At 45.4% G+C, this 13,480-nt stretch overlaps 1 protein-coding gene across 1 annotated transcript in view; it reads left to right on the top strand.

The window, feature by feature from the left end:
* Positions 1–6,917: 6,917 nt before the first annotated feature.
* MAP3K15 (mitogen-activated protein kinase kinase kinase 15) overlaps positions 6,918–13,480 on the top strand; it is a 148,816-nt gene continuing 142,253 nt past the window's right edge. Inside the window, exon 1 of the mRNA XM_070462387.1 lies at positions 6,918–7,460. Within this exon, the coding sequence (XP_070318488.1) occupies positions 7,094–7,460 (367 nt within the window). The 5' untranslated portion in view covers positions 6,918–7,093. The remainder of the gene's footprint in view (positions 7,461–13,480) is intronic.

Raw genomic sequence — 13,480 nt, 5'->3', positions numbered from 1 at the left:
ACTTAGCTGCCATGTGGAAGAAGAATTAAATTAGAATAAATGGGTGGAAGTTATAAGAAAAGATTTTATTTAAATATACGGGAGAACTTTCTAGAAACTAGATCTGTTTAAAAAATGAAATGACAGAATTCTAAATATATAGAGATTCTGGCCTTGCTGTTGCTTGATCATGCCAGGATGCCTTAGGGCCTTTGCACTGGCCCTTGCCTCTGCCTGCAGTGCTCCTCCTGTACACATCTGCATGGCTAACGGCTTCATCTCTTTCAAGTTCTTCTTCAATGTCCATTTTAAGCTGAATGAGGGCTTTGTTTCCTTTTATCATCCTCCTCACTCCAGGCCCTAGGCTGGTGAAGCAGGTATCATCTGGAACGTTTCTGGTAACAGAAAGTTGATGGAAGAAAGGAGAGAGTTCTAGAAGGTCTTATACCAGAAGCAAGATGCTCATTTTCAAAGTGAGGCTGAGTCCCAGAAGAGAGAATTGGAAATTAGAAGAGTATTTTGGAGAGATATCGATGTGCTGATGAGTTCTTCCCTGCCATTGGGCGTGTTGGAGGATTGCCTACTATTCACTAGGAGCCTAGGAAAAAGACTCAAAAGATGGCTTGCTACATATGGCCCAAGAAGTTTTCAGGACATAGAGGACAAGTGTGGAGTGAAAGGTATGGATTTTCCCAGGATGAGAAACCCGTGAGTGGGGCTGTCTCAGGCCGTCTCCCTACATCTCCATCTTGGAGAGGTGGCTGGCAGGGTAGAAGGTGAAGCCAACGCTGCTCCTTCTTTTCCTGCCGCAAGGGGGCAGTCTGCAGCAGGCCTAGAGTGGAGAAGGAAGAAATGCTTTTCTTTTTAATGTTTAAAAAATACATATATATTTATTTAACTTTTGGTTGCACTGGGTCTCATTGCTGCCAGCAGGCTTCTCTCTAGTTGCAGCGAGTGGTAGCTACTCTTCGTTGCAGTGCACAGGATATGCATTGCGGTGGCTTCTCTTGCTGCGGAGCATGGGCTCTGGGGCACACAGGCTTCAGTAGGTGTGAAGAACCCGTGTCCCCTGCATTGGCAGGCAGATTCTTAACCACTGGACCACCAGGGAAGTCTAATGTTAGAATTTTCTCAGTCTCATCTTTAAAAGAATTTTGGACTTTTTCAGAAAAAAAGGTTGCAAAAAATCATATAAGGAGCACAACACAGGACAGAGATCCTGGAGAAAGGGGGAACAATAGAATATCCCAGTAATTTCCCTGTAATTTCCCAGCTTAGTGGTCTGAGAGTTTCTAGGCCATAGAAGAGAGAAAGGGAAGTCTAGGGGATCCTAGGGATAATCCTGAGTTGATGGAGCTGGAATGCCAGTGAGGCCACAGAGGCTCCAGTTTGAGTTTTGGAGAGGAGAGAGCTGCACCAAGTTCTGGAGGTGTGTAGATCTGGAATCTTCAGTAGAGTACTGACCAGAGCTTGGGTGTAAAGAAAACATTCAAGGCTGCAGCAAGAATTACCTGAATGGATGAGAGGGAACAATCCTTGGAGGTCCCATAGGACCCAAATAGTTTCTGCTTCCACTGGCCAGAATGGAACAACTTCATAAATCATAGGATATCGTGTAGAGTTAGGAATGGCATTGCCTCAGTAGTGGGGATTAATTACCCTTAGTCTAAGGTCTGCTCTGTGTGTGTGTGTGTTAGTCACTCAGTTGTATCCAACTCTTTGCGACCCCATGGACTGTAGCCCACCAGGCTCCTCTGTCCATGGGATTCTCCAGGCAAGAATACTGGAGTGGGTTGCCATTCCCTTCTCCAGGGGATCTTCCTGATCCAGGGATTGAACCCAGGTCTCCTGCATTGCAGGCGGATTCTTTACCCTCTGAGCCACCAGGGAAGCCCCAAAGGCTGCTGTGATCCCTCTTAAAGCTTAAAAACAAGTTTCAAAAGTATCAAACTGTTTTTCCAAGTAAGTGTGTCCCAGGATAAAGCTCAAGAATATTTATGAAAGTGAAAGTAAAGTGAAAGTTGTTCAGTCGTGTCCAATTCTTTGTGACCCCATGAACTATACAGTCCATGGAATTCTCCAGGCCAGAATACTGGAATGGGTAACCTTTCCCTTCTCCAGGGGATCTTCCCAACCCAGGAAATATAAAAGAAGATTTATAGGAATATAAAAATGTCTATATATTCTTATATAGGAAAGTAGGAATATATAGAATATTTATAGCAATATAAAAATACACAGTATTCATTGAAGTAAAATTCACAGTGTGTAGCATCAAATAAGAAATCACCAGGCATGTGAGGAAGCAGGAAAACATGACCCAGAATGAGGAGAAAAATCAACCAATAAGAAAAGATTCAGTAACAAAACAGATGATAGTATTCATAAACAAGTATAGTAAAACAGTTATTATAAATATATTCTGTAAGTTCAAGAAGGTGGAGGGCACAGGTAGGACTAGGATGGGACTGTACCTGGTATCACCAATGGGTGGTCGATTTAGGGGGTGACTGTCAGTTCAGAGATTGCACGTTCACACCTAATGACTTTCCATCCTTATCTATCTGTAAGCGCTACTCTTGTTCCATCATATGTTCCATCTGCAGCATGTTTTAAAGGGAAATAACTTATTATTCTTAATAAATCTTATGAAGTCCACGTTTTTCTCACAATCTGCTTCTTGTTCACTCATGGTGTATAATTAAAACAAGCTGTTTCACCTATATTTGATACACTAATATCTTACACATAATCTATGCTTAATGCTTCATCCATTCTGTTTTTCTTGTACTTTATGGCAGATTACAATAATCTATGTCCATACAACATTTATAGCATCTATACACAGGTATATCTGTCTATAGCCATATCTCTTTATCTATTTATAACATAATGGCAGGGACTTTGGCTGTCTTGTTCACTCTGATAACCTCAGCACCAAGGAAAGTGCCTGACACATAATAGATGCTCAATAAATTCTTGTTGAATTACTGCATATGTTAGTTTTTCCAAATACATATAATATAGTGCAACCTGCTTGTTTTCCCTTTGTCACTATTTACTTGGCCCTCAGGTACCATGTATTTTCTTAGGAGAAAAGTATTAAGATTGCCACTCAAATGGCAACTAAATTTTTTTTCTAGAGTCAAGGAACTAACTAGTAGGACTATAATTGGTTTGAATCAGTTCAGTTCAGTCGCTCAGTTGTGTCCAACTCTTTGCAACCCCATGGACTGCAGCATGCCAGGCTTCCCTGTCCATCACCAACTCCCAGAGTTTACCCAAACTCATGTCCATTGAGTCGGTGATGCCATCCAACCATCTCATCCTCTGTCGTCCCCTTCTCCTCCTGCCTTCAATCTTTCCCAGCATCAGGGTCTTTTCAAATGAGTCAGTTCTTTGCATCAGGTGGCCAAAGTATTGGGAGTTTCAGCTTCAGCATCAGTCCTTCCAATGAATATTCAGGACTGATCTCCTTTAGGATGGACTGGTTGGATCTCCTTGCAGTCCAAGGGACTCTCAAGAGTCTTCTCCAACACCACAGTTCAAAAGCATCAATTCTTCAGTGCTTGTCAGGAAGCATTTAACAGGAGGCTTCCTGTGTGCTGTTTTGGATCTGTCAGGAATCCTTTGGTCCTTATTATTCAGGAATTAAGAGGAGAGGCATGCCTTTCCCGGGGCTGAGGAATCCAGGCATTTCCTTTGTTAGTTTCTCATTATGGTGATAAGTACCCTCTTCTCTCTTTAATAGGGATCGCCTTGTGTTTTGTAAGTCTGGAATTTTAATCTTTATCTTTGCTGAGAATAACTACCTTGTAAGACAGTATATATGCCCACACCATTGCTCCATCAGAGCTTGGGTCCCCGTGTCTTTCTTTCTCTCTCTCTCTCTCTGTCTCTCTCTCTCTCTCTCTCTCTCTCTGTCTCTCTCTCTCTCTCTCTCTCTCTCTTTCTGGCTGATTCCCTGGAGCGCGAAAGCTGGCTGCGTAACCCAGGGAATATTAGCCTCTTTCCTTCTTTCACTCTCTCATCGTCGACTCCAGACCACCAGGTTCCGGTCCAATAAAGGACCAACAAGCGCCCAGCTTTCTTTATTGGTATGAATAACCAGTCTAAAATAAAATGGAGGAAATGAGACAAACACCTAGATTTAACCTTTAGCTACAGTGTCTCCACTCTATTCTTCAACTCCCCATTTTTCCAGTCCAAATGACATCTCTCCATTGAGGCAAAGTATTTTCCAGGGTACGTCTTAGTAAGGGGCAAGGCAGAAGTAAGAACGGAACAATTGTTCAACTAAATGGAAAAGACTAATCCAGAACTTCAGTTTTCTCATCAGTGGGGCTGGAGCAGGGTAGGTAGGAAGGACATCAGGAGAAGGGACTCGGGTATGTTTCAAGCATTCAAATTACTGGAGACAATGAGAAGTTGGGCTGTGTGTTCCACCTGTGGGGAAGGTGCCTGTTGGCCAGGTCCTTTACTCCACAGGGGTTGCATTTAAAGAAAGATATTATTCAAGCCAGAATTCACAACTCCTGTGAGACTCACTTAGTCATCAGGGCCCAGTGAGAGCTGGAAGAAACATGGGAAGATTGAAGTGTGGCAACAGCAGGATACTGGCAAGCAATTGTGAAATGGGCATCTCTGCCCTTCTGAAGGCTATGCCAGTCATTGAAATAATCTCAGATGAACAGGCACATTAGGAAAATTACTATTATTATGCATTACAAGATTGCAAAGGAAATGTGTCCTTTTATAGCATAATATTTTTAAAAAGTCTTAGAACAGAAATGTTGAAAGTTTTCTCTAGCTTTCCTCTTCCTAATTCTGGTTTTGTGTTTTTATAGATTTCCTTGGAGCCCATTTTCCATTCATTGGCCACAAAAGAGGGTGCCCACTGATATCACTTGTGAAATTGCTAATTTCTATCAGGCCAGGAATGAGGATTTCTCCAAAGATTTATGCTGGCAGTTTCTGCTTCCTGTTGGGGATGAAGTGGAGGAATGGACTATATTATTACTGAAACATGAAGAAAAGGCAAGGTGTTATTTTATAAGTCCTATTCTCCTTGTGTCAAAATGGCTTGTGATATGCTGCAAAGGACACTGTCAAGAACGTAAAAACATAGCCCATAGAAGAGGAGAAAATATTTGCAAATCACATATCTGATAAGGGACTTGTATCCAAATATATAAAGAGCTTTTGCAACTCAATAATAAAGACAAATACCTTATTTTTTTAAAGGGCAAAGGGTCCAAATGGACTCTTTATCAAATAAATTATGCAAATAGAAGATAAGCACATGACAAAATGCTCAACATCATTAGTCTTTCAGAGAAACGAAAATCCAAATCACAGTGGGCTATCACTTCATTTCCAGTAGGATGACTGTAATCAAAAAGACAATAACAAGTATTGGTGAGAGTGTGGAGAAGTTGGCACTCTTGTCCACTGCTGATGGAAATATAAAACCATGGAACCACACTGAAAAGCAGTGGTAGTTTCTCCAAAGCTTAAACATGGAGTTGCCATGTGATCCAGAAATCCCATTCCTAGGTATACACCAAAAGCAAATGAAAAGCTTTTTCCACACATTGTATGACTCTATTTATGTGAAATGTCCAGAATAGACAAATCTACAGAGACAGAAAGTAGATTAGTGGCTGCCTGGGGCTGAAGGGTGTTGGGGAAGGTAGAGAGAGACTGGTAATGGGTACTTGGGTTTTGAGGGGTGTGATGAAAATGTTCTAAAACTGAGTATGGTGATGGCTGCTCAACTCTGAGAACAAACTAAAAACCATTTAAATGGGTTAATTGTATGGTTTGTGAATTATATTTCAATAAAGCTGTTATTAAGGGATTTCCCTGGTGGTTCAGTGGTTAAGGCTTCACCTTCCAGTGCAAGAGGTGCAAGGTTCAATCCCTGGTTGGGAGCTAAGATCCCACATGCCTCACAGCCAAAACAAAACATAAAACAGAAGCAATACTGTAACAAATTCAATAAAGACTAGAAATAGTCTACATCAGAAAAACTTAAAAAAAATTATTACAAATCAAAAAAGAAAACCCCAAGCCCCAAAAGCTTATGACAGCATCAGTGCATCCTATCTTTTAAATACAAGTACTACCCACAGTGGTCCTACTACTGTTGTTTTTTTTTTTTTTTTTTTTTTTTCCATGTGGATAATTTTTAAAGTCTTTACTGAGTTTTACAATATTGCTTCTGTTTTATGATTTGGTTTTTTGGTCACGAGGCATGTGGGATCTTGGCTCCCAGACCAGGGATCGAACTCACATCCCCTGCATTGGAAGGCGAACTCCTAACCACAGGACCGCCAGGGGAGTGCTCATTACTTTTTGATATTTGGGGTTAAAATCGTGAGGTGGGTAAGATCCTGAGGAAAAGAGCCCTTTGGATTCACAGTATTTCTTAGATCTGGCAGGCAGGCTACTTGGAGTCTCTTTTTCAGGCCAGCAGAATTTGATGCTTTTGTCAAGGCCACAGTGAGAGTCAGGACGAGTGGCCTCCAGGGCATGGGCTCGGAAGGGCCATGCTCTCGACAACTGGGGACAAGGAGTACAAAATCAGAGGTGTTTTAAGTCAGCATGTTCTCATCTAGATTCTAATCTGTATTTACTTTGGAGTTGAATATTGACATCCAACCGGCGCTTTGAAAGAGATTTTTTTAGTCTGTTTGAAAAGCTTCAAATTGCTTCAAGGGAAAAAAGTTGGGACCCCAAGGCTGAAGCGACGGCAATAAACAACAGAATCCTGCAGTTCGTGAATCCGCCCTTCTTAGAGCACTGCCCGGGGGAGGCGGCAGGGGGCGCCCGGCGGGCTCCTGCCCCGCCGCCCTTCCCAGCCCTCCCCCGCCCTCCGCTGGCCCTGACGTTCCCCGCCCCCGCCTCCCGCCCGAGCCTTCAAAGGGCGCTCGGGGGCTGCGGGGCTGGAGCTTCCGCGTGCGGTCAAGGGGCCCCGCCGTCACCTGTCCGTCGCGGGGCCACCGACGGGCGCTGGGTCCCCCAACTGCCTTCCCGCGTCCCGGGAGCAGGTGCCGCCGCCGCCGGCCACTCGCGCCGAGGTGGGACCAGGAAGGGCGCGCCGGGCGGCCACATGGAGAGCGGCGGCGGGGCGCCCCCGGCGGGGGCGGGCGGAGCGGCGGCCGAGCCCCCACAGTGCCCGCTGCCGCCGGTGGTAGAGGGCGTGGCGGGGCCGCCGGGCCCGCCGGAGCCCGAGGGGGCGACAGAGGGCGCGGGGGTCGGAGGCGAGGGCGCGGGCGGGGGCGGGCCGCGGCGGGCTCTGCGGGCAGTATACGTGCGCAGCGAGAGCCCCCAGGGCGGCGCGGCCGGCGGCCCCGAGGCGGGGGCGCGCCAGTGCCTGCTGCGGGCCTGCGAGGCTGAGGGCGCCCACCTCACCTCCGTACCCTTCGGGGAGCTCGACTTCGGGGAGACGGCCGTGCTCGACGCCTTCTACGACGCAGGTGAGGCGGGACCCCCTTTCTCTCCCACCCCGCTCCTCCCAACTTTCCTTAGCACTGGCGCCGCCATAGCACCAGCTCCTCCCTACCCTAGCACCCCCAGACTGTACCACCCTACGTTTTGGGGAGGGGAGAGTAGGGGGCATTGTTACCCTTTTACAGATAAGAAGACAGAGACCCCTGACATTTATATTTCTTTATTCTTCAGTTTTCTTAAACATCAGATGGTCCAAGAAATAGCCTATGACCCAGACGAGGCCGAGTCCCCCTCCCCACTAGGTATTCTACTCTTTCTCCCTTCTAGGGGCCCCAACCCTGGCTCCACATTAGAATCGCCTGGGGGAGCTTTTAAAACTTCTGTTGCCCAGACCGATGACAGCAGAACCTGAGGCCTCAGGATTGTTGAATGCTTCCCAGGTGATTCCATTTTGCAGCCAAGAATGGAAATCGATGTGACAGTGGGGGTGGGGGTGCATCTCTTGGAAATGTCCCAGTGTTCTTTTTTTTTTTAAGATTTTTTTTTTGTCAACTATTTTTAAAGTCTTTATTGAATTTGTTACAATATTGCTTTCTGTTTTATGTTTTGGTTTTTTGGCCACGAGGCATGTGGGATCTTAGTTCCCCCATCAGGGATTGAACACTGCACCTCCTGCATTGGAAGAAGTCTTCAAGACTGGACAGCCAGGGAAGTACCCTCCCCGCCCCCAGTATTCTTTTGCACACTTATCACAACTGTGCTGTGCCACCAGTGTGGCAGATGTATGGATCTCCTCCATTGCTGGAATGGGACCCTCAGCTCACTCTAATAAGTGTGCTAGAAGAACCCAGCCTTAAATCCATACTTGTGGTTGGCAAGAGTTCCTTCAGGTATAGAACAGATTATTGCTTGGCTGTTTTCCTTACCTAACCTTTAGAAGCTATGTGACAAGCCTCTGGCACTTGGGTGACATTCACAAACATTGCATGTGAGACAGTAGTTTACCTGTGAGCCTGTGCCTTGGTTTCTCCATGGGTCAGACAGGAGCACCATGCCTGCCCTAACCCCAAAAGCACCTGAGAAGGGAAATGGAGAGTCGTCTTAAGGTGCCGGCCACGCTGTACTGATGAGGTGGTGAGCTAGCTTTATTATCGTCCATTCTTTGCTGGGGTCTGTTTTCTGCAGAGCAAATGCTCCCCAGCTGGAAGGGGGGCAGGGTAGCAGGCTTGTTCAAACAAGTGGCAGCTGGGCCCTTTGAAAAAGCTCCCTTGACTTTTCTGACCACTCGGAGTTGACTTCAGCACAGCATCGTTTTTAGAAAAGTTGTTCAGGGGCCCACTTCACTGGGAACCACTCGGTTTTCTCAACTTCTGTTCATTCTCTTCTGAAAATGACGTTGAACAGACTCTTCTCTGAATGGTTAAATGTCCCTTTGACCATTAGGCACAACTGTAGCCTCCTGCCTGCTGGTGCTCTGAAAATGGGCATGCAGTGGCTTTGCTTCTCTGTGATGTGTGTGTGGGTGTGTGTGGGGGTGGTGTGTGTGTAAAAAACAAGCCTCATCTACTACCAGAACTGCTTCTGTCAGGTTGGGTGTGATGGTTCATTCAGGCAGAGATCTTGGGCTCTCAATTCCAGAGCCACACAAAGAGCACATGACCTTTTCTTGTTCTGGGTCCTGATTGCCTAGAATTTTCAGCTTCATTAGGTACCCCCTTTCGTTGACCTGGCCTGGTCTTGAATAAATTAGTTTTCAATACATCATCATAACTAATAAGTTCTTCTCATAGGTTTGACGGACAGCATACAAAACTTGAGTAAATGGGTTCATGGATTTAAACAGATACCCCCCCCCGCCCCCACCACCTTCCACTGGCTTCCTAATCTCTGCCATTCATACAACATTTTGGTGTCTCCACCAAAAAGATACAGATCTGTCACTTGGCTTCTTTGTAAAATTTCTAAAACCTTGTTGCTGTCTGATATATTAGCCCCTAGCCACAGGTGGCTTTTTAAGTTCATTTAAATGCAATAAAATAAAAGTTCCTCATTTGCATTTGCCACATTTTGAGTGCTCCACAGACAGAGTGAGGAGAGTGTTTTCCCCAGGAAGGTCCCATCAGACGGTGCTATTCTAGAAAAATGCTTGTAGGAGAGGGAAACTACTGAACTGTCCTAAGTGTGTTTGGGGGAATCATAGATGTGAAATTGAAGCACTTCCCGTCCCCTGTGTCTTAGCAAGTCAAGGCTGGCTTGAATCATGTTTCCTGTCTCCTTGTGCAGTTTTCCGTAATCCTTTGTGGGTCAAAAACAGAGCTTATATGTCACCAGTACCTGGGTGATTAGATGGGCTGCAGGAGAGCCATCAGCCTGCAAGGGCACATGTGGGCACTGCTGTTAGAGACAACCACCGCAGGCCACGAGGGCTGGGGAGCGTCTCATTGGCTTTAAAAAAAATTCTTTATTTATTTTTGGCTGTGCTGGGTCTTTGTTGCTGTGTGGCTTTTCTCTAGTTGTGGCAAGTGGGAGCTACTCTCTAGTTGCAGTGCATGGGCTTCTCATTGTGGTGGCTTCTCTCGTTGCGGAGAGCACAAGTCTCGAGCTTCAGTTGTTGCAGCTCCCGATAGTGTGGCTCAGCGTCTTAGTTGCTCCATGGAATGTAGGTTCTTCGTGCACCAGGGATCAAACCCGCGTCTCCTGAATTAACAGGCAGATTCTTTACCACTGAGCCACCAGGGAAGCCCACATTGCCTTTTGTTTTTGTTTTTTTAATTATGGCAAAGTGTATGTAACATATAATTTGCCACTTTAACCATTTTTCAGTGTGCATTTCCATAGCATTAAACGCAGTTTCCCTGCTGTGCAGCTATCACCACTATCCATCTCCAGAACTTCTTCATCATCCTGAACAAAATCTCTGTACCCCTTAATAACTGAACTCCTCACTCCCCCAGGCTCTGGTAACCCCTGTCCTGCTGGCTGTCTCTCTGAATTTGGCTGCTCCAGATGCCTCGTATGAATGGACTCGTGCAGTCTTTGTTTTTCTGTGTCTGGCTTATTTCAGTTAGCATGATGTCTTAGGCTTCTGTAAATGATGCTGTCATAGGTGGATAAATTTCTGTTCAAGTCTCTGCTTTCACATTTTTGGGTATATACCTGTACATGAAATTGCTGGGCCATATGGTAATTCTGTGTTTAACTTTTCGAGGGACATTCTTTTGACATTAACAGAACTGGTGGTCATCTCTGTGTGCCTTTGACCCACAGAAGGACCCTTTTTTGTTTTTTTTTTTTACCATCCATCCTTAAAGATGAGAGTCTCAAGGTCAGTAAAACTATCAAATTCAGCAAGTGGGGATCCATCACTCGATTATTTCTTGGATTTGGAGAGCAAAGTATATCTGGTTTTTTGTTTTATAGGAGAAACCCCTTCTTCTGGATATGCCTTGATGCCTTTAGTTGAGGTGCCCATTTCTATAACAGAATTCATGATCATGACTTTGGCTAGCATACTGTGTGTGTTGGGCATGTTTGCACCGAGCAGCCTCCCTCCTGGGGGTCCTCAGTGCTTGTGAACATATCAAAAACTCAGACATCCTGCAGAAGGGAAACCTGGGTAGCTCTGTCTCAGGTTTTCTAAATGTTTCAACCACGGAAACTGTTCTCCCACAATGCTGGCATTGAATACACTTATAGTGTGATCTCTTATACTGAGCTCTGGCCCAGCAGAGCACAATACCTGTGTCTCCTGGGAATGTACCATATTATTGATGTAGGTGCCCTCTCCAGTTAGTTTGGTTAATGACCAGTCTAAGGACCTCCACCTAGATGCTGAAATGGAGCTGTCTTTAGTTAGCTATTAACTGCTTAGATGACAGAACAGCCCCTTTGCTCAGGCCCAGGGACTGGGTGAGCTTCCCATTCCTGGTGTTTCTGGCTCTGCCTACCCTCTGTCCACTCTGAACCCCACTTGCAAGCTTCTTTCCTGACTCAGGGGCCCTGCTTTTGATTTTTTTTCTTCAGCAATGTTCACAGTGATTTTCAACGTGGAGCAGTATTGCCACCTGTGACAGGAAATCATTGCATTCCCTGGACATTGATTCAAAGACCAAGACATCAGTTTCCCAGTTAGTTATTTGACTTTGATGATTCCCTTGTTCTGGCAAGAGTCATTTGGAGGATCCAAAGTGTGGCAGAGCTAGCTGGGGGGTCAGGAGATTGATTTTGCTAATTGTTGCTGGAAAGTGGGAACTATGTTTTCCAGCACCCATTGAGTCTATTGTGGGGTGTATAAAACTAGCTTTGGCCAATGAAATGTGAGTATTAGTGATGTCTGTCACTTTGGGTCAAGGCGTGGCTTATATGTAGATCTCCACATGCCTTCTCATCCCTTTCTGTGGTCTCCATGGGGACCTTGGAGGCTGACTGTAGAAGATGACAGGGGCACGAGATGGAAGGTACTTGGATCCCTGAACCACTCTTTTGAGGATAGCTGTTGGACCAGGAACATCCACTTTTGGATTTTTCATAAGCGAGAGAGAAGCTTTTATTTAGTCAGGTTCCTAAGACTTGGGGTGGTTTTTACAGTGATAAGAGAGTGCCACTTGGGTTATGAAAATATAGCCCAACAGCTAGAAAGTTGTCTCCTAGGGCATGCCTTTCCAAGAGAAAGCCAAGCCATATATCATCTCATGTAATGGATTGTCACTGGTAATAATATATGCCAGTCATGGGCCCCTAACTGTGCTGCTGTGGACCTTGAAAATAGAATGTAAATACTTGGACCATCAGGTTCATGCTAGCAATGGGAGGAGACATTCTAGCTTCCTGGTTTCACTGGTTTTGGAGGACAGGTTATGTGTTCCTTCTGAGTAAATGATACTGTAGTGATTCTGTTAGTTTGTATCTAACAGTAACATTGAAATTTTTGCAACAAAAAAGAACATAAAATGGTTTAAATTAAGACCAGCTCTAGTTCCATTCACTCCCCTTCATGTGGGTTCTGTCTTGCTTCACCTTCCATGATGTTGTTCATAAATTCTTCATTAGCTTGATGCGTTGTGTAGCACGGAGTGTGCCCACCAGGCCTCCATAGATGTTTCCACATTGCCTGGTCTCCCCTGCAGTTAGCCGGGCTTCTTGTGATGAGCGCTGGCCAGTGGAATGTGAGCAGCATCAATAAGTGTCAGTTTGAAAGCAACTGAGTCAGATGATACCCCGCCACCGTTTCTCTTTGCCTCTATCAGGACAGACTTGAAGGCTGTGTGTTCAGGATGGTAGTTAAGGTCCTGAAATGTGGGGGATTTGTCTGAGGTAGCAGCATAACCTAGCTCCTCCTGACTCAGATAGCTTGCTGTGCATTCTGCTAGAAATGCCTGCATGTTTCTCGGCTAACTTTAATCCACAGGTGCATTGGCTCCTGCTTGAGAAAGAGACTTAAAGATGTCTTAATACTTCTAAGAATTTGGTACACACTCTTTCCTCACTATTCTAGAAAATGCACAAAGTTCAAAGGAAGGCAGTCCTCTGGGATACATGGCAGTGTTTTTTTCTAGAATGCGTGTCATCTGTACCTGCCCAGGAGACTGGCCACATCTATTTCCAGCAGAACGTAAGGGCATGAAATCATCAATTTAGCAGTTCAAGTCAGAAATCTAGGAATCAGTCTTGACTCCACCCTGTCCCTCATTGCCAAATCCAACCTATTGCTTCCAAATGGGTCTCAGACCTGCTTTACTTCTCTCTGCCTGCTCCCTGCCACCATCTTGGTCCAAGCATTGGCTTCTCTCATTCAAGTTACTGTCAACAGCTTTGTAACTGATCTTTCCAGGTTGGGCCAGTCTTGGTGGATTCCAGTCCGTGTCATCTGCTTAGAAGCCACTGTATCCTGGCAGCCCTCCTCTGTCCCAAACCCATTCAGCCTTCACATCTCAGGTCTTCACGGACTTCTCTCCCGACTTCTCTCCCTGTCGGTTCATTGTGTGCACACTGCGGTTTTGTTTCTTAGCAAGTAACACAATTGTGGTTACATAATTACTGATTTAAT

The sequence above is a fragment of the Odocoileus virginianus genome, unplaced genomic scaffold (genome assembly GCF_023699985.2).
Source record: "Odocoileus virginianus isolate 20LAN1187 ecotype Illinois unplaced genomic scaffold, Ovbor_1.2 Unplaced_Scaffold_4, whole genome shotgun sequence".
NCBI lineage: Eukaryota > Metazoa > Chordata > Mammalia > Artiodactyla > Cervidae > Odocoileus > Odocoileus virginianus.
This window is presented reverse-complemented; position numbering and strand designations above follow the sequence as displayed.